Consider the following 23746-nt stretch of genomic DNA (forward strand, 5'->3'; position numbering starts at 1 on the left):
GTTTATATCATTGTTCCTCGTAGCATCTCCTGCCTCGCGTTGAGAATTCGGGTAATTGGTGCAAGAAGACAGAAAGTATACTCGTGTAGGTAGGTGTGAGTAGGTGAGGATCAACCTCTGGAATAAGGCTTGTTGAGGAGTGCGATCTCGCGGGCGATGGTGGGCCACTCAAGCTCGCGTTTAACGGGCCGGCCTTGCTTCTTCATCTGGAGCTCCTCCCATTGCAGGAGCTCGTAGACGAATCGAAGATGCGGTTGGATGATCACGTTCAGTCGGCGTGCGCGGACGAAGCAGTATGCTCGCGGAAATGACAGGCCCTGAGATGCCATCACTTCTGTGATGCAGATGCTTGCAGATCGGGAGACGCCCACTCGGCAGTGAACCAGGGTGGCGTCATCTTTCTTGCCATGACCTGCAAATAAACGGTCAGGAATCTGTTTGAGAAATGAATTGGTAAAAATACTCACCGATGAAATCAAGACACCGGTCAAACTCCAGGCTTAGGGGATCAATGCCGTTATCTTGGACGTTGTCGATATACATCAAGTTCTCGGGTCCCCACTTGGCGCGTTCCTCGTCACTCCAGGTGACAGGCTCGCCGATGCTCAGCACACGGCGGATGCCAAGTTTCCAGAGAAGTTCGGGGTTGTTCGCATGGGCAAGGTTGCCAAGGTACAAGTATGGCAGGATGCGACTCGGAAGGGAACCATCAATCTTGAGAAACCAATTGGGGTCCCACATATCCGTCACGTCAACTCGATGACATTCAGGGCTCTCCTGCAAGAGACGTTCTTGGACATGACACAGGAACGCCACGTCGGTGGGATAGGTGAAAAAGTTCCGTTTCTTTTCACAGTGGAGCCTGAGCCAGGCTTCATGTGCCGGGACGCCCTCGGCGAACATGAAGTAGGCAATGGCTAGTAGCGAACTTTCAGTATAGCCATCTGCGCAGTGAATAAAGACTCTGCGCGCCTTCTTGCGGAGGTTAACCATCGCAATGTCATCGTCCTCACTAGGGATAGACTCTTCCACTGGCTCATCTGGATGTGTGAGGTAATATATCCAACGAACGGTGTTGACGAAGTCCTCAATCTCACGAGTGTGGCCCGATGGAAGGACAAGCGATCCTGACGAGGGGAACTCCATGCGCTGGGGGCCTTTCTCGAGCTGTTTATCAGTCATGGCCAAGAAACGCGGCCCTGGGATGCTGGCGAGATCGCTCGCTTCAATCAGCAGGTCATAAGATTCTTCTATTGGGTGCTCGCAGGCCCCGGTTCTCAGCATATGGTCTGGAGTTGGGCCGAGCCAGACATTGGTGGAAATCTCGGAGGCCCGGGACATGCTGCACATTTCGAGTCGTTCCCACTGGACTAGAGAGGGATGTCAGTGAGGGTCCAGTGAAAATGATAACTAAAAGGGACATACAAAAATCCATAACTTGACCGGTAAATACACCTTTCGAGTTGACCGCGATCAAGCTGGGGTAATGCTTCTCAATCTCGGAAAAGGAAGCTGCATCGGATCGAGTCAGCGTTGACATAATCTTTTTCTTTTTTTGTTCTGGTACGTACTGGAGATGACGAAGGTGTTATAAGAAGGCCGTTCTTGCGCCGGGTCATGTTGGAGTCTATAGGCATGCTGCGCCGTCGCAAACTCCTCAGCCAGCGCAAGAAGTTCCGCCTTGCTCGCAGTGTCCTCTCCGTAGACGACAATGTCGGACATGGCAGCCAGTTTGGCCGTCTGGATATGAAAGTTGCGCACGGAGAACCCCTCCCGAGGGTCTGCCATCAAGAAACGCGAGGCCGGCGCCGGCGCCAGGACTTCGCCGGGACTGATAGCACCCTTGATGCGCGCCTTGCTCAGATCTCCGCGCAGTTTCACGACGGTGATGCCGCGCCAGCATTTCGGCGACCGGCGCAGCGACCGTTTCCGACTGGCGAAGAACCCCAATTGCAAATGGTTATCCTGGTGCAGGCCATGTAACCACGGGAACATCTGCGACGGGTCCGGCAAGGGCTGCGAAGACAGCTGGTCCAGCGCCGCGGAGAGGGTGTGGGCGTCGATGGCATATACAGTGGGGCAAGTCGACTGTGATAGTCGGGTAAAGCGATCGGGCGGGGAGAGCAGAGAGACGGGCTGATCAGTCGGGCTGGTCGGAGGTGAGGGTTGAGAGGTGTCTGCTGGTGCTGGGCCCGTCGGACACACTGGCAGGTGCTTGTTTGGGATTGGGCTGGGCCGTCGATTGACGGTCAGCGTAGAGGGGATGGAAGTGGGAGGGGGAGGAGTGGCATGGCGCAGGGTATGGTGCTGCTGGACCACAACAGTCGTCATGATCACGAGAGGCTGGCCGAGAGTGGGAGGAATAAAAAGTTCGAGATCGGCAGCCGCGGCGGCAGACAATCACATCCTTTGATCGTGGATGAAGATGGAGGAGGGGGAGATGGGGGCAATGGTAACCAGACCAGAGAGCGACCGAGTGGGGGGGGGGATGGATGGTTGGAATGATGGAGAAGGGAGGAAGGAAGATAAAGAGGAGTAAGGGGGAAGAGGAATGAACAAGAAAGAAGCCAGTGGGAAGAGGGGGTAGTAGGGGTAGGATGTAGTTAGGGCCGACCAGTATACATCCTGGCCCATCGGGCTCCCCATACATTGTAGGTACCTGTGAGACACGCCGGCACAACAATCTGATTATTATCATCGTCTCATCATCCACATCATCATTCGCTTATCGGCGTCATGTCCCCCGTCCCATCCATCCGTTTGCAGTCTCCACCGTCTGTCTTGACTCCATGTTCTCCTCCCTATCGCTCTGATACACGCTAATCAGCTTCCACGGACCACCCTGGCCGGGCACGCCCAATCACCGCCCGGCCAGCCCGGTCGCGATGACGCCGAGATTCTTATTGCTCCCCCTCGTTCTCGGCCCAGATTCCTGGCCAGTTGTCTGTGCGTCCCTCGTCTCTCCACAGTCCCCCAGACACCCAATCGTCGATGGGATCTCCCCTCTTATCGCTCCGCACTTTCACTCGGAGCACGAAACCGTTCAACCGGAGGCGCGCCACTCTGGGATGATCCATGGGTGGGCAAAGATAAAAAAGTGCTCAGCATGACATGGATCTCAACCAGACGAATACATAGTATGGGGCCCAGGCTAACCCCCGGATCGTCGATGCGCTCCACTCCGGGTGGGGATTCTGTACACTCCATCCGGTTGTGGATGTCCACCATACACAAACATCCCAGTTGGGGCAACAACACATATATCTATCACATGATTCCGATTCCCTGTACGAGGGCCGGACGCGACCCCAGCTAGCGTAGGGTGAGTGTTGGCGGTGCATCTCAGCCCGCGCCTCATCATTGGTCCGCCATGACCTGCAACTCCTGGGCCAGCCGCCGCAGATAAAAGCGGGCCATGTCAGGTGGGACGCCGTCGAACGATCGGGCCATCTTCTGCAGATCCTGTCGCGATTTCTCGTACGCCTGCAGGTCCCGGTTGCCGTAGACATCGCGGCCGGCGGCATATCCCTGGCGCAGGTTGCGGAAGAACACATTGACCGCGACGCTCACCGGGCCCGTGGTGGAACATGCCGTGTGCAACCACAGCGGCGGGATGAACAGAATATCCCCCGCGCCTAGCACGGCCTCCTGTGGCGATGTGCCGGGGATGCCCGCGATCGAGTCAACCCCGACGCTGTGGAAGATGTCGATCGTGGAACTCGACGCCCCGGCCGGGAAGGACAGGCTCTGCACGTCGTCCGGTGGGAACAGGACGAGCCGCCGGTCGCCGCGGACTTGACACAGCACATTGGCCATCACCTGGGTAATCGTGGTTAGAACCCAGCCACAACTTTGGGGGAGGTCAAACTCACATCGTAGTGTAGCCACATGGTGACTGGCCCTGATATCCGCAGAGGAGAACTATGCGCATTCTCCCTGACCAGTGCCAAGGATTCCGGAATGCAAAAGTCATTCTGCAGCCCGGGGAAGTCGGTAGCCAGGTCCGCTGGCAGCTTGGACGGCTGGTCCGCCGAGATGGACCGCAGGTATTGTCGACCACCGGCCTGCACCTCATCGAGGAACGTCCCAAACTCTTTCGTGACGTACGAAAAGTTCTTGGTCTGAAAGCTCATCGTTTCCGACTGGGCTGCGTGGACGACAATCTATGTATTTACTTCGTTAGCAAGCTCGCGTCGTGTGAGCCTGATCGAGGGTGGCCCTACCTTGCGGTCCCGCCCAACGGCATCTGCGAGGTATTCCTTCGTCCAGAGCTCGGTGCAGGGCCCGATATCAGATCCCTCAATGATGACGGGTTGACCCTTTGCCACCACTTGCTCGAACTGCGCGGCAGACTTGATTCGTATGCGGGGGACACTTTTCACCAGGTCTGGACCGCGGGGCTCGACCGCCAGCCGTCGCACTTGGGGCTGGGGGTATACTTTTGATGCCGAAGCCGCGAGGCTCCATGTATTTTCCACAGTAGAGTCCACACGCTTTAGTAGCCAAGTGCCCTCGTTCCAAAATGTCCCGAAGGAGAAACAGACTGCTCCTCCACCCAGTATCAGAACCTCGTCAGAGGCTGTGGTGCAGGCAGCATGGCCAGTGAGCAAAGGCCGAGGGCCCGGAAATGCGTCTCCGAGTCCGATGCAAGTAATCAGAGCAGAAGTGCATGGTGTCGCCGTCGTGATACTATCCCGTAGTTCTCTGAGGTCCAGCAACAGAATTTCTTTGCTAGCCGGGATTGTTTGACGGGCTATAATGCCACCGGAAACGACAACTCCAAATGATGTGGTAGAGACAGTTGCTCCGAACCGGTTCAGATACGGGAAAAGCCGTGGTGAGACATTCCGGACCGTACCAGTGATGTCGGCTAAAGTCAATTTCGGAGATCCATCACTAGATCGCGAGAGCTTCCATGTCCAAACGGTTTCAAGAATAGTTCCATCATGTCCAATTCCGCCAAACATGATCCCACAATCGTCCTGGACTTTTGCAAGGCATGCCCCGAAGCGAGCCTCGGGCTGAGGACCATCTGTGTCCACGGTCTGCCATCCCTTTTCATCGTCATTGCTCCAAAGTAACCAATTGTTAAGGATCTGGTTATCTTTTGATTTTCCACCGTAGACGAGCGCCATGCCTAGGCCATTGCCGAATGAGACCTTGATCGCGCTGTGTCGGAACCTTGATTTTGGTAGAGGATGAGTCTGATGCCACACATTCTCATGTCTTAGCCAGCAGTCATTGAAAGGGGCAGGTGAAGCCCTTCCGCCGACAAGAAGACAAGTCCCATTTTGCTCATCCACTGAGGTGACGGTGTGGCCCTCTCGTGCCGTGATGTCGCGGGGAAACTGTGTACAGGATTCAGTGACCTCAGAAGAGGAGGAGTATAAATCTGTGGAGGCAAGTTGGGTCTGCGGGCCAACTCCACCATGGTGACCGACAGAAACGGTCCCATCAGGGATCAAAGCACCAAATCTGCGCTGCCCGCGACTCTTGACGGAGCAGCATGGTTGCAGAACGAACCCACAAGAGCCGCTGGTCTGTGCTGCTTCTTGAACATTTTGTTGAACTTTGGGTGAATCCATGAGGAGGACATCAGAGGTTGTCGAAGCAATCAAAAGAAAATAATGGGAGGAGGAAAGTGCAAACTCTTCCCATTGATCGAAGACCTCGAACGCATCAAGGCCTGTCCTGGTTGATTCGGGCAAGAATGAGTTATCTGACCATAAGTCCCATAAACTTCTTGCTCGCGCATATGGCCATCCTGCGTCTTTGAAGCGCCGTTCCTGATCAGCAAGAGAGGGGTATACATGAATCGAGTGCAGCGGAGTCTGGCGGTTGTTGTAATGCCTCGCCATCATTAACGCAAAGGGGTGATCCGGACCATCTGGGAAAAACTTCTCCAAGATACAGAACTTCATATCTTTGCAATCCACGGTGTTAGGAGACGTTACAATGCAGGTGGATTGGACTCACCAGTGGCCAACTTGGAAGCCCAGCTGATGACCGCATTGGAAGACTTGACGTCCATATGTGTTAGAGAGACCTCAGCGAGACAGAGCACCGAGCAGTCGGCGGAGGGCAGGATATGGTTTCGTATCACGTCTTCCAACTTGGTCAAATTTTTCAAGTCGCAGCCCACAGCCAGGTACCGCTCACTGCGAATTTGGATGGGTGATTCATCAGACAGATATTCTACATCCCCCAGGAGATCCGGAATTTCCTGCGTGCGGCGGATGGCGGTCTTCTTATGGACCATGAGCTTCTCATAGTCGATATCCACGAATATAGTCTGCCCTCTACGCAGTGAGCGGCGCTCGTCGCTGAGTAGCTTAAAGGGAAGCGGATCACTACAACAGATAACCCCAGATCTTAGCATTTGATTCCCAATGGTAAACGTGCCATCTATAGATACTCACTATCCACATCCGAGGTTGAGGACGAATTTTGGTTTGTCTGATGGGGTATCTAGAAACCGGCGCACCGACTCGGTCATGGCATGCATACGCAGCCAATAGCCACGGTTGACCAGTGGTGCCTGCCTCTGGGGCTTTTTGACAAAGGGACGGAAAAAATGCGGCTCTGGGTAGTAGATCATCTCGACGCTGCGCTTGGACACGGTGCTGCCGTTGTTTGTCTGCCGAGATCGTCCAGTCAGCGGATGTGATCAACTCAATTGGGCCACAACATACGCCCATCACGATATCAGCCTCTTTCTCGGCCTTGGAGGAGGCCATGGCTGGTCGAGGCGCCATCACTCCAACGGGTGGAAAAAGAGAAAGATCCCGATAACGATAAGGAGCAGGCAAAGGCGGTGACGATCAAGGTGTGGCCCAAGCGTACCCGTGACTCTCCCAGTGACGCCGGACTTGCTCTGAGTCTGTATTTGTTTCTCTGTGTCGTGCCTTGCATGTCCTGCACTGGTGTCGCACCCTTGGTGATGGGCTTCTGACTCCCCGGTTCCCACTTCCCTACCTATCGTGCGTTCCACGAGAGCTTGATCATCGTTCCTCGGCTGCCTGGGCTCCCGCCCCCATCCACGCTTGCCCTCCCACCATGACGATGAATTTCGTGACGTTCAACCAGGACTATAGCTACCTGGCGGTCGGTGAGTCTCCAAGGATGGCAGCTAGGTTCTTTGTGCTGACCCCTACCAGCGACAGGCAAAGGTTTCCGCATCTTCACCACTGATCCCTTCGCCAAAAGCTATGAGACCAAAGAGGGCAACATCGCGGTGATTGAGATGCTCTTTTCGACATCTCTAGTAGCCCTCATCTTGTCCCCTCGCCGGTTGCAGATCACAAATACCAAGGTTGGTTGGGATCCCCCTGCTCTCGTCGCATGTTTTTTCGTCGCATGTCGCTGACTACCTATCAAAAAGCGGCAATGCACCATCTGTGAATTGACCTTCCCGACCACCGTCCTGTCAGTCAGGTTGAATCGCAAGCGTCTCATCATTGTCCTTGAGAATCAGATCTATGTCTATGACATCCAGACCATGAAACTTTTGTCTACCATTGACACATCCCCGAATCCTCAAGGTATGCATATTCGAGGGCTCTACCAACACTGTGCTAATTCTCTGCCAGCTATCTGTGCTCTCGCCCCATCTTCAGAAAACTGCTACATGGCATATCCTCTCCCACAGAAAGCGCCTGCTGCCCAAAACACACCTGCACATGCTCCACCGGGGTCAACTCACGTCTCACCCACCAGCGGGGAGGTCTTGATTTTTGATGCCATAAAGCTGGAAGCGATCAACGTCATTGAAGCTCACCGTTCGCCTTTGGCTTGCATTACCCTCAACAGTGACGGGACTCTATTAGCGACTGCCTCCGACAAGGGAACGATCATTCGCGTGTTTTCCGTTCCAGACGGCCACAAGCTATATCAGTTCCGGCGCGGCTCCATGCCGTCGCATATATATAGCATGTCTTTCAACACCACTTCGACCCTTCTCTGTGTCTCTTCATCCACTGAGACCATTCACGTCTTCAAACTGAGCCACCAAGGTCCCTCGTCATCCGACGGGTCCCCTTCACCACTTTCCCCAGTGGGCCGAGACCAGACTTTCGGACAGAGCCCATTCGGCTATTCGCCCGATGAGGATGATGCTAGTGGCGAAGCCGGCTCCGGCTCTTTGGGATTTTCCAACAGAAAGCACAATGGTACCTTGATTGGCATGCTTCGTCGCACATCCCAGAATGTGGGCGGAGCAGTCGCTGCCACGATGGGTGGGTACCTTCCCAAGGGCGTCAGCGAAATGTGGGAGCCCGCACGAGATTTTGCATGGATCAAAATCCCTCGGTCCAACCATGGTCAGAGCGGAAATGGGAATGCTGGTCCGGTCCGAAGCGTGGTTGCTATGAGCAGCAATACGCCTCAGGTGATGGTTGTCACCAGTGATGGCAACTTCTACGTGTTTAACATCGATCTGTCCAAGGGTGGAGAGGGGACGCTCACGAAGCAGTATTCGTAAGTCTGGGATGTTTGATGGGCTTCGTCCGCGGCATTGCTAACAAAATTCGTACAGAGTGGTTGATTCTACTGACCGACTGGGGTACTCGGCTATGGATTTCTGAGTCGTTTCTCGCTTCATCCTTCTGACGCATAGCTGGCTGCCCTTATAAAGTTCCTTCTGATCAATCTCCTATGCTAAGAACTATGCTCACCTTGAATGTGGATGGGTGGATTTGATCCTCGTTGATCGAAGCACCCTCTTTTCTATTTTGTGGGCGCTAATTGCTTGAGTTCCCTTTGCACATGGCTTCTCTGCTCACTACATATTCCCCCTCTCTTTTTGGTTTCCTTTGGGCTTTGGCGTCTCAGTCTCTTGATCTGGCGTTTGCATTCTTGGTTTCCGTCCACTGACGGTCTGGTCGTAATGAGAGCCATGGCGTGTTTCTTGATCTTTTTTCTACCTTGATATCCGTTACTTGCAAATCAACAGGAATTGTTTGGTTCGCAGGATCACTCTTTTTTCTTTGTAACGTGAGGAGGAAATTGCTCAATTTCACGAGTCCTCATGTTCTTTGGTAAAATGTAGATGTTGGAGACAGGTCACGTGGAGCCGATATATATTCCTCTCAGTCAAGGCGATTGCTGGACAAATTTCGCCTTGATATTAAATTTCTGGCAAGATGGAGAACGCCAGTAACTAAATAGCCAATAAGTGGACTACATTGCAGCCCGGCCAGTCAATGACAATTTCGGCACTTTCTCAACTACCACGACAGAAAAGAACTGGGGGGACAGTCCGACGCTTGAACCATGTCCCTCACAAGCCCTGAATCCCAACCGCAACGCAAGAAACGATCCCACAGAACCTCCAACTTGTTACAAGCTGGAATCCAGGAATTTGTAAACACGCAAGTTCCGGAGTCACAGCTATCAGCGTGCAACGTATCTCTCGATACCCTACCGCAAGCACTCCCCAAGAGGTTCACAATCTACGAGCCACTTCTACTACTTCCAGCCAATGCATTCAACGCAACACCCGCCTGGAGCGCTCTTTACACATCTCTCACAGACGAGCAACGGCAAAGCCTCTATGCCTCAATCGCAAAGTCATTCGCGCGCATGGGCGTGACACATATCGCCATCAATGCTCCTATTGCATTGACCGACCTTCGAGGCCAGGAGAATCGGATGCGCAGCCCGGCGGGATTGATTCCGCTGCAAGGCGACTTTGGAGATCTATCACCAGTGGCCGGCGAGGAGGAATCCCAGCCTAGCGCTACAGATCTTGAGCGTGCCTTTTGGGTACGCACGGCGCAGAACCATGGCATTGTTCAAATCTGGGCTCCGCTCTATACGATGTTCTCTCGGGGGAATATCACGGAGAAAGCACGCATTCTCGGCCAGGGTCCCTCGGCTAACACGTTTGAGGGGCTAGATGCGCAGTCGTTGCAGCAGTCTGTTTCGGAAACCAGCGTCGTGGATCTGTATGCGGGGATCGGGTACTTTGTCTTTTCATATTTGAGACGAGGAGTGAAGCGCGTTTGGGGGTGGGAACTGAATGGCTGGTCGGTGGAGGGTCTGCGTCGGGGATGTCTGGCGAATAAATGGGGGTGCAGAGTTGTCAAGGTTACCGACGACGGGAAACTTGCTGGAGGAGAAGATATTGAAGACCTCGTGAAAGGCCTGGCCGATACTGATCGCGTGGTGATTTTCCATGGCGACAACAGGTTTGCTGCCGACATGTTGGATACGGTCAGTCATGTCATGAACGGGCTGGGGACGTGGAATCCCGTCCGCCATGTCAACCTGGGTCTTCTGCCTTCGTCAAAACCGTCTTGGGAGAATGCCTGCCGGATGCTTGATGTACGAAGAGGCGGCTGGATCCATGTTCATGAGAACGTGGATGTCCATCAGATCGAGCAAAAGAAGAAAGAGATCGAGGATGAGCTGGCACGAATGCGGTCTCAGGAACAGACTTCCCTTGACCTGCCAATTGCCAATTGCCGGCATGTGGAACACGTCAAGACGTATGCACCGGGCGTGATGCACTGCGTGTTTGACGTTCGATTGTCGGGCACCGACTCGGCATGGAGGATATAACACAACAGTTGATTACATATGAGCACATATATACATGGGTGAATCTCACTAATTCCTCCGGAACTTGTCCGGAATATTCACGTCTACCACCTGCGTCTGCTCCATCTTCTGTAACCGCAGCTCCGCGAGCTCCTCCTCGTCGTGTTTCTTGAAATGCTCAATATCTTCCGGGTGGGTCAACTCCTCCTCCGTGGTATACTCGTTGTGGTATTTCTCGAAGTGGTGAATCTCATACTCGTACTCGTCGTCCCCGTGGTGTCCAGGGCCAAACCCGAGATCGGGCAAGCGAGTGCCGGCGTTGATGCCTTGCATCCAGGAATCGCGGGTAATGACGCCCGTGTTCTGCGGGTCAAACAGCTTGAACACCGCAAGGACCGCTTCCTGCTTTCGGGCCTCACTGGAACCGGCATTGGTCTCGTCGTCCAGACCGTACGTCTTGCGCACCTCGTCAGGGGTCCAGGCCCCTGATGAATCGTAGTCGTGCAGCGTGAAGAATGACAGTGCGTCGAAGGCGTCAATGTGGTGTTCCTCTGTATACCACGATCATTAGCACTGTGATTGCTACCCAGCGAAGTGTGTTCTACCTCTCATATGGTTCGTGGCCCAGTCGTCGGAGGGTGGGTTGTCGTTTGCGTGCGAGCCATGGGCATTGACGACGCTGCTGGTCAGCGCCAGCGCTCCTGCGATGAGTCCGAGCAGTTGGGCGACCATTGTAAGAATCAGAGAAGCAAGTCCGATCCAACACTCGGAGAATTGGTAGAACAACAATGGAAATGGAACAACAGGGACAGCTAGCTGCAAGCGGGCACGGGGGGTGTTTGCAGTGTTTGCACCCGCGACTTATTATTTCCACCGCCAGTAATGATTTTCAGCGTCATTTCACTCCCCATCGCCAGTTCTCGTTGGGACTCCGCACGGGGCCCCAATTTCTTCTTCTTCTTTTCTTGGATCAATTGGTGACTGCAATGTCCCGATGATGCAGAGTTTGTGGTCCCGTTCTGCCCCGTCGCAGTCAACCTGCCGGTGTGTCTCCTGCTTGAACACCGCCGCCAAGGGAATCACCTCACGATCGGCCACCGCGGCAAGCAGGAGGAAACTGCGCATCGGGAACTCTGTCACCCTCTTCTATACTAGCATCTTCGCCGGCGCCGCTCTTGCCGATGCGCGCGGCAAAGATAAACGCCGAAATGATTGGGACGAGAAGATCGCAGCCGTCAAGGCGGAAGTGAATGAGTTGGTGGATGAGGAACAACGGATCTTGGATGCATTATGGTCGCGCAGGAAACAACGAGGACTCGATCGATTTTTTTCGCACCTGGGAGGGTTGGGCACAATTCCGAAATGCCCGCCGTCAATCGGACACTCCGCCCGGATACATGGGTCGACGAGACCATTTCATACTCAGCGCAGATTGATGGACGCAGCCAGTGCTCAGGTCCCTGAAAGTACCCCGGTGAATCATGAGCAAGGTTTGGAGCATCAGGAGCCGGAAGACGGGGAGCTTTATGGGGAAGAGGACGAAAGCATTCCCGACTGGGCTTTTCATGAGCCTCTCCGTCTGAAGGCCATACAAAAACTGGCATTGACACAATTTGCGATTCGGCTCTTGCTTCGGCCGACAATTGCGCATCGCTACTCGGGTATTTCAATGAACTACGCTTCAGACCCGAATATCCCGAACGTCAACGTCGAGAAACTTCTTGGGGAGCTGAACAACATCCGACGTCGCATTCATGAATTGAAAACACAAAGAAACGCAGAGTTTGGAGATATCATATCCGACTATATGATTCTCAGCCAAGCCCAGATGCAGGAGCGGCGCAACAGCCTTGAAGCCGAGCTCAAGGACGATGTTGATTTGTTCATGAGCAGGCAGATGTCTCTTGAAGAGCTTCTGCTGCGCCTATCGAACAATCTCTTGAACTCTCCAGACCCAGACCGCACTCCATCCTTCAGAACCATGATGGTCGCCTTCACCCGAGCCCGCCAAAATGACTTGGGGGACCTACTTCTACGAACTCTACTTCCTCATTACTTTCAGCTGACCCAATCGCTCATTGTCACGACTATTTCTTTTTTCCGCAAGTCCAAAAACCTCAAGGGATTTGACCAGTTCCTGGAAATGCTCAGCGGCCACGGTGGCTACCCGGCTAATCTGGGGAAATCCGTCTACCGACGCCGGAAGCTCAATGGGATTGACTTGGTGGTTCCCACTCTGGACAGTAGCAATCCAGTCATCTATACTGCGCTAATCTCAGCTGCCTTACGCTTTGATCAACCGGACCGAGCGGACGCCTGGCTCCAGGCAGCTCGTAGCGTTGGTTTCTTTGACGACTGGAATACTCTTTTCTCCTACCTGCGTTTCTACAGCATTCGCCAGGACTGGGATAAGGGAACTCATGTATTGAAAAGAGCTGTTACCTTCCTCGTCTCGTCGACGGACCATTCTCCCGAGCAAGTCGAGCGGTTACTCGTGCGGATGGTACATCTCTGCGATTCCTGCGGCCAGAAGGACACCGCGGAGGCATTGATTGCTGCTGCGATGCACAGTGGATTTGACCCGGCCATGCCATCGGGCCAATCTGATGTCGTGCCAATCGTTGACTCCAGCTTCTCGCGGTGGAGGAAGGCAGCTGATGGAGTGCCGACCGAAAATCTCGACCGCCCCTTGTGGCAACAGTGCCAGGAGTTCGCGAATATTGTTCAAAAGCGGCTGGATCGTCTTGAGATATTTGGAAACACCAGCACCCCACATCACACCGACTTGGCTGGTCGGCATGCACAAAGCGCTCTGTCCGCTACGCTAGGCGGTAGCTCAATGGACACAGAAGCTGCTAATGTGGAGGGAGCAACCCCAGAGACACAGACGTCTGCTCTCAACCCCGATGGCACGACCTCCAGAGAGGACGTCACTGCTCTCAAGGCGGAAATGGCCCAACTCCGCGCCCTCGTCTTCGAACTCCGCAAGCACCACATCCAAGACTCCTTCAAAGAAGACGAATCTCTTTCTGACGAGGAAGCGGCATCCGATATACCGCAGACCCAAACCCAAACCCAAACGCCTCCCCCAGACACCCCCACCAGGCCCACTCAGCCACTCAACGTCGAATTTGAGCGAATTTCGACTCTCATCAACAGCGACAAATTCAACACCGCGCCTTCCGTCCTGTACCCTAGAGGATTGGGGAAACTGCGCCAAAGCCGCAAACAGCGCGCCGATTTCAACCGGGGAGCGGCTCATATATCTTCTTCCTCTTTCTCATCCGCATCCACAACCACTCCCTCGGAAAACACCGCCGCTGCACAGACAATGTCTTCTATCCCTGCACAGCCAAATAGCGAGCAAGCAAAAACGGGCTGGTCGAATCTCAGTCCCGCGGCACGCAGACGGCTTTGGCGCGAGGAACAGCTACGTACCCAGTCTGTGGAAACTATGGAGTAGAGGGTTCTTTTGGCATCCTCTTTTTGTACATTATCCTATGTGGTCATCGTGCCCCTTTCTTTATGTAATGACAATAGTGCAATGATGATAAATTAGGAGACACTGAAGAAAATGGAGCACTCGTCTTCCAAAGGGAGATATTATGGCCGACTGAACGGAAAGAGGCCCATCCAAAAGGGCAGGGTTGAAGTATGGCACAATTGATTCTATTCAAGTATCATGACACGGAAATAAATCGCGAAGGCAACAGAAGATATAGAAAGAACAAAAAGTCTATCGGCGCTTGTCACCGCGCATTTTCTCTTTCCGGGCAAGTCTATCGGCAGCACGGAGCAGAGAAGCTCGGATTTCACCCTTGGGAAAGCTGTTGACATCGTAGTAGGTGGGAGCAATATCCTGGAAAGCGAAGTCAGTATGAAGACACTTTGCGAGGGAAAACAAAAAAAACATACCAAGAGCCACTCGGGCTTGACAGAAGTGACTGTTCGAATATAGTTCTTCGTTGTGAGCACAAATTCGTTGTACAAGATCCATTCGGCGTCAACAGCCAAGACGGTGGACGGATGCAGGAGGACGTTCTGGTTATCCTTGATGGTGGTATACATGCTCTTGCCCTGGGCATCCTTCTTGGCGATCTGCATGAAGAAACCAGCACACAACGCACGCCGAATGTTCTCGTAGTACTTCTTGTCCTCGAACGGAGTGGAGATCATTTCGAGCTCCTCTCGCTCCATGATGCGGAGCAGCTGCGAGCGGACATTGTCGGCGGACTGCAGGGAGCGCAGCGAGAGATAGTGGTCGTGGCACCATTGCTTTAGATTCGCCTGCGCCGCGTCACTCTTGAAAGCGTGGTAGACGTTCAGAAGGGTGAGATGGTCGCCGTCCTGGTGGGCGAACAGATCCTTCATCTCATCGGCACGCTTCCGCTGGGAAGCGGGCCGAACGAAGACTTGAGGAACCGACAGCAAGGCGGTAATAGACAGGATCTCATTTGAGCAATAGAATTCCGGTGAGCTGATCAGCATCACAGCAAGTGCGGGGTCCAGAGGGAACTCTGATGCCAGGCGGCCTAGAGGAGTGAGATTGCCATCATCATCCAAACATGCCAGGTAGTTGAGCTCCTCCAACGCTCTCATCAAAGTTTCGGGCGCAGGTGGATCCATAAGATCAAAGTGGACGAGGTCGTCGATTCCAAGCTTCTTCAGTTCTAAAACGGTGGACGACAGGTTGGATCGGAGAATCTCCGGATAGGTCTGGTCAATCAACTCCTTCTTGAAAGCTCCCTCCGTATACAGACGGAAGCATTTACCGGGGCGCGTACGACCGGCACGACCAGCTCTCTGCTGAGCAGAGGCCTTGGAAATTGGGGACACCAGTAGCGACTCGACACGAATCCGAGGGTTGTAGATCTTCTGCTTGGAGAATCCGGGGTCGACGACATAGACGATACCATCGATGGTCAGAGACGTTTCGGCAATGTTGGTGGAGACAATGACCTTGCGTCCCGGGCGGCCACCTGGTCGACGGGGTGGCGGTGGGGGATCGAAGATGCGCTGTTGCATATGCGGAGGAAGACTGCCATACAACGGGTACACCTTGATAGGACCCGCATCGGCTTCTCTTACCATCTCATCTGCCTCCAAAGATATTTTGCGAGATGCATCTTCAATCTCTTCCTCACCCGTCAGAAACAGGAGGATGTCTCCTTCAGCCTCGGTTGCGTGAATCTGCAACACGGTACGAATCGCTGCCTCGACATAGTCTTGTTCGGGTTCGGGGGTGTAGAAAATCTCGACGGGGTGTGTTCGTCCAGGAACAGCAAGAAGGGGTGCATCCATGAAGTAGCGCTGGAACTTTTGGGCATCCAGAGTGGCAGACATGATAATGATCTTCAGGTCTGGCCGGCGTTGCACAACCTCCTTCAGAAGACCCATCAGGACATCAGTCGCCATGGTTCTTTCGTGGGCCTCGTCAAGGATGATGGTACTGTAGCGGGACAGGTTGTGGTCGTTCATGGCCTCTCGCAGGAGCATACCGTCGGTCATGTATTTCAAAAGGGTCTTGGGGCTGGTCATATCCTCGAAACGAATGCTGTAACCCACTTCTTCGCCCAGTTTGACATCCATCTCGGCTGCAACACGCTGGGCGACGGACATGGCCGCCACTCGACGGGGCTGCGTACAGGCGACCATCTTGCGCTGGGTCTGCGGGAGGTCATCGAATAGGACGAACTGCGGGATCTGGGTAGTTTTTCCGGAACCCGTCTCACCGACGAAAACGAGGATTTGCGACTGTTGATACAGCTGGAGGAACTCATCGCTATATACTGAATCAGCAGGTTTTCCCACGGGCCAAGGTCAATTTAACTCACCGCTGCTGGTGCACGGGCAGATCCCGACGAGTTTTCAGGATGGAGAAATATTTGCTGGAGAAGGGCTGGTGGCTGAAAGGGTTGACGTCGCCATCCTCAGCCTTCTTCGCGAGCGCGGCCGTGGTCTGGTGGCGCTTGAACTTGGCCAGGGCCGAACTCTTGTCCCCGTTGGTCTGCTGCTCCTCGTACATGTGCGCGAGGTAGGGGTTGTCGCGAGGGTCAGAGCCTGCGTCCATCTTCTGGCGCTTTGCACGTGAGCCTTCACCGTCAGCGTCCGGGCGACGATCAACCATGGCGAGTAGCGTAGTGGTGGTTCGTCGAGGGAGAGTGAGCAGAGATTGGGAAGAGAAGAAGAGAGGAAGGAGCAGAGATCGAAAAATCCAGGATAGGAAGGTGCGGCGGCGATCCCCTATCGTGGGCGGTACCTGACTGACCGCCCAATGTTTCTGCCGGGTTCTTTTTTGGAGGGGGAAAAAGAGACGAAAGTCCCTTGCGCACGCCCTTGTCTACCTGGGCTCTCCTCTTCTCCTTTCTTTCTCTTTCCTCGTTCATCCCTCATTCGAGTAGGTTGGATGACCATGGACTCCTACTCGGAGGACGCAGCCCCGCCGTTTTGCATCGGCCATCATGAGCCCAACCGCCAAGTGCCTGTCACCGCAAAGGTGGTTCGGCATGTACACGAAAGCAATGTGAGTTGTGATGGTTATAGACGCCGATATGAGACTAATTGATTATGATCCAGTATGATATGATGACGGTGTCAATTACTACCTCGCATTTCCACTCCCGTGTACTGGGGTTGTTGTCCTCTCATCTGTCGAATCTGCAGAAGCCTTCGTACGATGCAGTAGGGACCATGGCAACCACACCGAATTCACAGCCACTCGTGATCCCACCACTATCGAAGGCGGACTCGTATCTTACTCCCAACGAAGCTACTAGCCAATTGATCGGAGTGACCAGCAGCTGGATTGATCTGTGCTCCCCAGATCCGTTGATCGCAGACCTGTCCCGCCAAGTGCTGATGCTGGAAGTGGCATATGCCGCCTTCTGTGGCATTGGATACCTCCTCATCCCTGGCCCCAAATTGCATCACAGCGGGATGCACTCTGAAGGCGTGATATACTATGCCCGAGCGATTCAGGACGCTTTGGCCCTGGGTCCCTATATCCAATTCCACATCTGGCTCCAGATGGTCGACAACCCTGAAGTGGAGGTCGATACCATTGGCGACCTGGCCGCGCTGGCTCGTGAAGAGTACATCGAGCCGGAACAGGGCCCTCCTCCCAAACTGGACTTGTTCGGGACGTGGGACGCATGGGATGCCATCCGCAAGACTTGTAAATACCATACAAGGCTGCTCGTAGGTGAGAAAAAAAAATCCATTGCGGTCATTTATTCCACGATTGCTAAACAGATGCGCAGCTCTCGTCTTGCCCAAACAGCTCCCCGCTTTATTTGTGCAGTCTCGGTGGCACTCAGAACCAGTGCACCTGCTGACAATTGATTCCTCTGCATTTCTCAAAAATCAGAAAGGGTTCCCAGTTTTGTCCAAGGCACACCAGGGCTTGATCTCCAAGCTGATGCGTCTTCGGACCGCGCCGTGGATCCTTCTGTGCGGGATTGGTCCCATTCCGGGGCTTGACAATATGGAAGATACTGAACCCGGCCAGTCGCATCTTCCAGGGTCAGAATATCCCAGCCTCTCACAGGCGGCAGGTGCAGACAAAAAGCACTACGACCCGACGCCCCACCTCTCGTATATGCGCAATCTCCAGCAGAGACAACCCTCGCGCACTGCAATTGAGCGATTTGGCACCGGGTATCAGGACTATCTGCAAGCACCCTTGCAGCCACTCACGGTCAACTTGGAGAGTATCACGTACGAGGTGTTTGAAAAAGACCCCATCAAGTATGACTGGTACGAGCGGGCCATTGCGAAGGCGCTGAGGGACTGGGCAGACCAGAAAAGGCCGACGTCTCACCCTGATGGCAAAGTTATTGTGGCTGTTGTGGGTGCTGGCCGAGGCCCGCTGGTGACTCGAGCAATCCGGGCTAGCGCAGAGTCCGGAGTCGACATTGACATATGGGCAGTAGAGAAGAACCAAAATGCATTTGTGCTGCTCCAGCGCCACAACGAGACCATCTGGGGCGACAAGGTGACGCTAGTCCAGTCGGACATGCGCAGCTGGAAGGGTCCTCGCGTACGCAAGGCAGGGTCACAGGAGTCGGTGGGAGAATCGCTAGGCATTGAAAACTCACTGCTATATAATCCGAACAACGGCAACAACAATGCCCACTCCACGGCTCCCGGGTTCTCTTACACCTACGTTGACATCATTGTGTCAGAGCTGCTGGGCTCTTTTGCCGACAATGAACTATCGCCTGAATGCCTAGACGGTGTAAACGACCTCATCAACCCTGACCATGGTGTCTCCATTCCAGCTTCCTACTCGGCCCATTTTACGCCCATCTCTGCTCCTAAGCTGCATTGCGATGTTATGAATCAATCTATATCCAATCCGGCAGCGCCAGAAACGCCATACGTGGTCATGTTGCACGCCATCGATTTTCTTTCTACTTTGGATTCACCTGCGGCCTCGGCGGCCGATTCAACTTTGGGAGACGCTACGAGTCAAAATGGGTATGGTCGATCCTCAGCGCAAGGCACACCATCCTCCACAACCGAATTTCCCACCCCATTGGTGCAAACCGCGTGGTCTTTCTCGCATCCCAACAGGAATATCCCACCCCAACAGCCGGGAAGTGCAACGCTTTCTAACGCACACAACGTGCGCCAAACCCGTCTGTCCTTCCCTGCCCAAAACCGGGGCGTGTGTCACGGCCTCGCGGGTTACTTCGAAACTGTTCTATACCCGGGCATAGAGCTCTCGACTAATCCAGTGACCATGGAGGCGAAGAGTGCCAACATGATCAGTTGGTTCCCAATATACTTTCCGCTGAAGGTAAGCCATCGCTTTGTTAGTTGTTATTATTGCCAGCGCTAACTGTCTTTCAGACCCCACTCAACGTCCCAGAGGGCGGCGAGATCGTCGCCACCATGTACCGCCAAACGGACGACCGCAAGGTCTGGTATGAATGGGTAGTGGAAGTCTTTGCCTTGGAGCGTATAGCACCGGCCTCTGCAACGCTTGCGACGCACCCGGCCAGTGGTTCGCGCGGTGTTTCGCCGGGTCTGGAGAGTGTCAAGAGCAAGCAGAATGGTGTGCAACAGCCACGGAAAAGCCCGAGTTTTCGGGCTGGCTACCGCCGGGTACGAGTGGGCATGAGCGACTTGCACTCGAGCATCAAGGATGGATGTCTGATGTGAAGAGTACGCGGCGAGAGTTATGTCGAATGATGAGCCCACGCAGCTATAATCTAGATATTGCCTTGTCAAATCTAACCAAGCCATGACTTGTCATTACCACATCGTGTCTCACTCGACGTTGAAGGTCAGACTATAAGCTGATGTTGGGGGCGACGCCATCTGCAACTGATCCCCGTGCGATTGCTAAATCCGGCTATTTCCGATATCACCATGAGAAGGTCCAAGGAGCTCGTTGGGAGTTGTGTTGTTAGTGAATCGTATCCATGCGGATTTAATGGTGTTAAAGTGATGGAGAAAGTGGTCTGTTTGGGGTAGACACTTGCAATATAAAACAGGCCTCTCTGGTCCTCGACATAGCTCCCCATCAATTATCTTGACATCTACAATGGCTGCCCTCCCAGAAACATACCGCGCACTCGTCCTCAACGCCATCGGCGAGCCCCTCGAAGTCCAAACGAAACCTACCCCACAAGCAACCCCCGGCAGCGCGGTGGTGAAGATCCTCGCAGCCAAGATCCTCTCCTACGGGGGCGACATCTACAACGGCAAGCGCAAATACCCGCTCCCAACACCCCTTGTCCCAGGATCTGGAGCAGTCGGCCGCGTCGCAGCGGTGGGCTCCGACGCGACGAGTCTCGCAGCCGGCGATCTAGTCCTGGTCGACATCTACCTCCGGGGCCGCGACGATCCCAGCATCGCCGCGCTTTCGGGTGTCCATGAGGGACACACCGAGACCAGTTCGCGGTTAATGCGCGGCGAATGGCGCGACTCGACGTATGCGGAGTACGCGAAGATGCCGCTGGAGAACTGCTACAAGCTCGATGAGAAGCGGCTGCTCGGGCCGACCACTGCAGGGGGGTTGGGATATACGGTTGAAGACCTGCTGGCCATGTTAGTGCAGCCTGTTGCGTTCGGCGGGATGCGGTGCATTGGGATAGAGCCTGGCGACAAGGTTATTGTTAGTCCTGCGACGGGGTCGTTTGGGAGCGCCGCCGTGCAGGTGGCGTTGGCGATGGGTGCTAGCGTTATTGCGATGGGGCGCAACATGGACGCGCTGAAGAAGCTTCAGACAATCTGTGCGGAAGATCGGGTCCAGCTGGTCCAGATTACGAACGACCAGCAGCAGGAGATGGAGGCGCTGGCGAAATGCGGCCCGGCCGATGCGTTCTTCGATATCTCCCCGCCTGCGGCAGCGGGATCAAGCCATATCCGGAGCGGGATGTTGTCGCTCAAGCACTCTGGCCGCGTGTGCTTGATGGGCTCTGGAATCGGGGATGTGGCTATCCCGGCTGCGGCGTTGACATATAAGAATCTCACGATCAAGGGGAAATGGATGTATGAGCGCGCGGATATCCTGAAGATGATCCAGATGGCAGAGGGGGGACTGTTGAAGCTGGGCAGTCAGGCAGGTTGGGTGACTGCTGGGAGATACCAGTTGGAGCAGTGGGAAGAGGCATTTGCCAGCGCGGCCAAACATGCCGGACCGGGGGAGCGCGTATTGTTCGAGTTTCGATAGTTCCTGAATAGTTGAGAAAGGGCAAGACCCACAGTGACGATACGACTTTTCTGCCTCAGGCACCTCTGAATAACCAGTAGCGCTGATCGGCAACCCGCAAGTCTGTCGGCCTCTTTCGCCCCCGGATCAACTCAATCCTCTTCCTGCAAGTCATGTCGACCGCCAAGAGCAGCCCGGATTCCCATCCTTTCGGGATGATCAGTCCCGGGGACACGCCGCAGGCCATGGCTCTACTCGGTGAGATCGGACAATATACGCCCTCCGTCTCCAAGTCGTGCAGCCGGTGTCGCGCCCGCAAAGTTAAGGTACGCCACTGGACCCAAAGCACCCACTTCATTGTTCTGACTTCCCCAGTGCGATCTGATTGTGCCTCGCTGCTCGGCATGCAAGAAACAGGGTGAGCCCTGTAATATCACGGACTATGTCGCCTATTCCTATGCCCTCGTGGAGCGCCTGCATTCGAGGATCCAGGAGCTGGAATCCAAGCTCGATTCCCAGGCTAGCGGCAATAGTAATATTCCAGAGCACGTGCCCACCGTGTATCCCAGACCACCAGAGCCACCTGAGAAGCTATCCTGGTCGGCCGATGTGAGCAAAGAGGCCGAAGAAGTGGGTGTGCTGGCCATTGGCTTTGAGGATCGATATTCCCAGAATAAGTATTGTAAGTTCACGGCAACATCATTCTGATCCCACCGACTAAGACAACCCTCCACAGTGGGCGCGGCCGCTGGGTCGTCCTTTGCTCGCATCTTCTTCAAACAAGTGGGCTTGGATCCCACGTCCGAATCAGACCACGGCAAATTGGAGATGCAAGATGATCCGCCAGACAATACAGCGTCAGTTCCCTCGCGGGCCATCTCTGGGTATCTACTATCTGTCTACATTGCCCGGGTCCATCTCTGGTGGCCGTTCATGCATCTGGCATATATTCGATCGTGCTTTCGACGCATATACCAAGTCCCGCGGGAGTGTAGCGGGTTTGAGAAGTTCATTGTTTTCATCGTCCTTGCTTTGGGATCTGATGAAGCGGGTGACAGTAAGGAATACTCTAGCATGCTGGACTTGAATAGTTCACGAGAGTACTTCCAGACGGCTCTCCATTTCTTCACAAGGTTCCGTGAACATCCTCGTGACCTCCCCGGTCTGCAGGCTGTGATCCTCCTCACGATCAGAATGATCAGTTCGCCTTCTTGCAATCACAGCAATGATCTGTGGCATCTCACTCGATATTGCATGTCCATTGCCCTTGAATTAGGAGTTCATCGGCACAATCCATCGTGGAACTTCAGTCCGGAAGAACTCGAACTTAGAACTCGCACATGGTGGACTGTGTACAGCCTGGAGAGGTATCGTCCTCAGACAATATCTTCACACCAATAACCGCTAATGCAAAGCCACAGATATGTAGCTCTCAGTACAGGCCGAGTTCTCTCGGTACGCGATCATTGCATCGACACGCCCATCCCATCCGCCAACCCCATCGACCAACTCACCTCCCACGAAGCCAAAGCCGCTCCCATGTTTAATTCCAAGTCCGCCTGGCTTTTCTCCCATATGATCGAGCTTCGAAAGATCTGCGGCCGCGTTCTAGAGTCAATATACATCGCCCGCGGCCCGAAAGGGCGATGCAACTCTATCACCTTCCAGGAGATTTGCGCCATCTCCGATGAGCTGCATCAACGGCTAGATCGGTGGAGAACTCAGCTTGATGCAGCGGGCCTAGGGCCGTCGCTCGAATATAAGCAGATGCTCATCGAGTACTACATGGTACTATTAAATCTGAACCGACCATCGCCGTCTTTCATGATTCCATCGCAGAACATGATCGCCATCTGCTCACATGCCTCATCGAGCGCTTTACAGCAGTGGGCGGCTATTTCGGCGGACGAGGGGATATCGGTTATTTGTCGTTGTTACCGCCACTTCCATGATATCCTGCTGACCGGGCTGGTTCGTCTTTACTGCGACTGGTGAGACATACCCATACCCTAATAATATGCAAAAACTGACCAGGCTGCGGATAGGCACATCTGCAAGATCGCCCAAAACTCCGCCAATCCCATGCTCGCACCAACCCTCCACCACCAGGACGCGAACATCTGCCAGGATCTCCTGGATAGAGGCATCGCAAGCCTGCAGAACCCCTCCCTGTCCAAATTCCGCGATCTCTTCTCCGCTCTCCGAACAAAGATCTATACTTCCGTCACCACCCCCTCCGCTGTGGATAACCAGCGCACCATGCCGCCACCGCAGATGACCAACGCGCCGTTCTTCTCAAATCCAGCTGATGTAATGGAGGGCGTTGACTCCACCGCCGACCCGAGCATGATGTATTCCGGTCCGGACGGACTAGAGTCTTATCTGAGCCAGGTGTCGACCATCTTCGACGATCAGATGATCAATATCGATGACACGCTAACGGCGTGGTATGGGTCTGTCCTGGACGATATGGGAGGGCCTGATCATCTCCGTACCGCACATATGGTGACCTAATGGATGTCTGATAATAATCTCTTCACGAAACTA

The 23746-nt window shown here is 54.2% G+C and overlaps 10 protein-coding genes across 10 annotated transcripts; 6 read left to right on the plus strand and 4 right to left on the minus strand.

The window, feature by feature from the left end:
• Positions 1-110: 110 nt before the first annotated feature.
• PFLUO_LOCUS5182 (tyrosine/serine/threonine protein phosphatase pps1) lies at positions 111-2331 on the minus strand (the record flags this gene model as incomplete). Its single annotated transcript, XM_073782606.1, has 4 exons — positions 111-412; positions 468-1370; positions 1426-1512; positions 1572-2331. 4 exons carry the CDS (start codon positions 2329-2331, stop codon positions 111-113), a joined length of 2052 nt encoding a protein of 683 aa, XP_073639244.1.
• A 1026-nt stretch (positions 2332-3357) lies between these two features.
• On the minus strand, positions 3358-6737 carry PFLUO_LOCUS5183 (tRNA methyltransferase ppm2; the record flags this gene model as incomplete). Its single annotated transcript, XM_073782607.1, has 6 exons — positions 3358-3819; positions 3873-4163; positions 4224-5923; positions 5977-6350; positions 6420-6637; positions 6693-6737. 6 exons carry the CDS (start codon positions 6735-6737, stop codon positions 3358-3360), a joined length of 3090 nt encoding a protein of 1029 aa, XP_073639245.1.
• Positions 6738-7056: 319 nt separating this feature from the next.
• Positions 7057-8582, plus strand: PFLUO_LOCUS5184 (autophagy protein; the record flags this gene model as incomplete). The annotated part of the gene is made up of 5 exons (XM_073782608.1): positions 7057-7108; positions 7158-7312; positions 7382-7541; positions 7590-8475; positions 8534-8582. 5 exons carry the CDS (start codon positions 7057-7059, stop codon positions 8580-8582), a joined length of 1302 nt encoding a protein of 433 aa, XP_073639246.1.
• A 688-nt stretch (positions 8583-9270) lies between these two features.
• Positions 9271-10560, plus strand: PFLUO_LOCUS5185 (S-adenosylmethionine-dependent methyltransferase; the record flags this gene model as incomplete). The annotated part of the gene is made up of 1 exon (XM_073782609.1): positions 9271-10560. The coding sequence occupies one exon, from the start codon at positions 9271-9273 to the stop codon at positions 10558-10560; it is 1290 nt and encodes a 429-aa protein (XP_073639247.1).
• A 48-nt stretch (positions 10561-10608) lies between these two features.
• Positions 10609-11271, minus strand: PFLUO_LOCUS5186 (uncharacterized protein; the record flags this gene model as incomplete). Its single annotated transcript, XM_073782610.1, has 2 exons — positions 10609-11090; positions 11145-11271. 2 exons carry the CDS (start codon positions 11269-11271, stop codon positions 10609-10611), a joined length of 609 nt encoding a protein of 202 aa, XP_073639248.1.
• A 265-nt stretch (positions 11272-11536) lies between these two features.
• PFLUO_LOCUS5187 (uncharacterized protein) lies at positions 11537-14002 on the plus strand (the record flags this gene model as incomplete). Its single annotated transcript, XM_073782612.1, has 1 exon — positions 11537-14002. The coding sequence occupies one exon, from the start codon at positions 11537-11539 to the stop codon at positions 14000-14002; it is 2466 nt and encodes an 821-aa protein (XP_073639249.1).
• Positions 14003-14275: 273 nt separating this feature from the next.
• Positions 14276-16666, minus strand: PFLUO_LOCUS5188 (DEAH-box ATP-dependent RNA helicase prp43; the record flags this gene model as incomplete). Its single annotated transcript, XM_073782613.1, has 3 exons — positions 14276-14398; positions 14455-16321; positions 16374-16666. The coding sequence occupies 3 exons, from the start codon at positions 16664-16666 to the stop codon at positions 14276-14278; spliced, it is 2283 nt and encodes a 760-aa protein (XP_073639250.1).
• A 285-nt stretch (positions 16667-16951) lies between these two features.
• PFLUO_LOCUS5189 (uncharacterized protein) lies at positions 16952-19704 on the plus strand (the record flags this gene model as incomplete). The annotated part of the gene is made up of 4 exons (XM_073782614.1): positions 16952-17062; positions 17116-17740; positions 17799-19339; positions 19393-19704. 4 exons carry the CDS (start codon positions 16952-16954, stop codon positions 19702-19704), a joined length of 2589 nt encoding a protein of 862 aa, XP_073639251.1.
• A 385-nt stretch (positions 19705-20089) lies between these two features.
• PFLUO_LOCUS5190 (uncharacterized protein) lies at positions 20090-21220 on the plus strand (the record flags this gene model as incomplete). Its single annotated transcript, XM_073782615.1, has 1 exon — positions 20090-21220. One exon carries the CDS (start codon positions 20090-20092, stop codon positions 21218-21220), a length of 1131 nt encoding a protein of 376 aa, XP_073639252.1.
• Positions 21221-21372: 152 nt separating this feature from the next.
• Positions 21373-23713, plus strand: PFLUO_LOCUS5191 (uncharacterized protein; the record flags this gene model as incomplete). The annotated part of the gene is made up of 5 exons (XM_073782616.1): positions 21373-21525; positions 21575-21881; positions 21936-22566; positions 22621-23190; positions 23245-23713. 5 exons carry the CDS (start codon positions 21373-21375, stop codon positions 23711-23713), a joined length of 2130 nt encoding a protein of 709 aa, XP_073639253.1.
• Positions 23714-23746: the final 33 nt, after the last annotated feature.

The sequence above is a fragment of the Penicillium psychrofluorescens genome (assembly GCF_964197705.1).
Source record: "Penicillium psychrofluorescens genome assembly, chromosome: 3".
In the NCBI taxonomy this organism is placed as follows: domain Eukaryota; kingdom Fungi; phylum Ascomycota; class Eurotiomycetes; order Eurotiales; family Aspergillaceae; genus Penicillium; species Penicillium psychrofluorescens.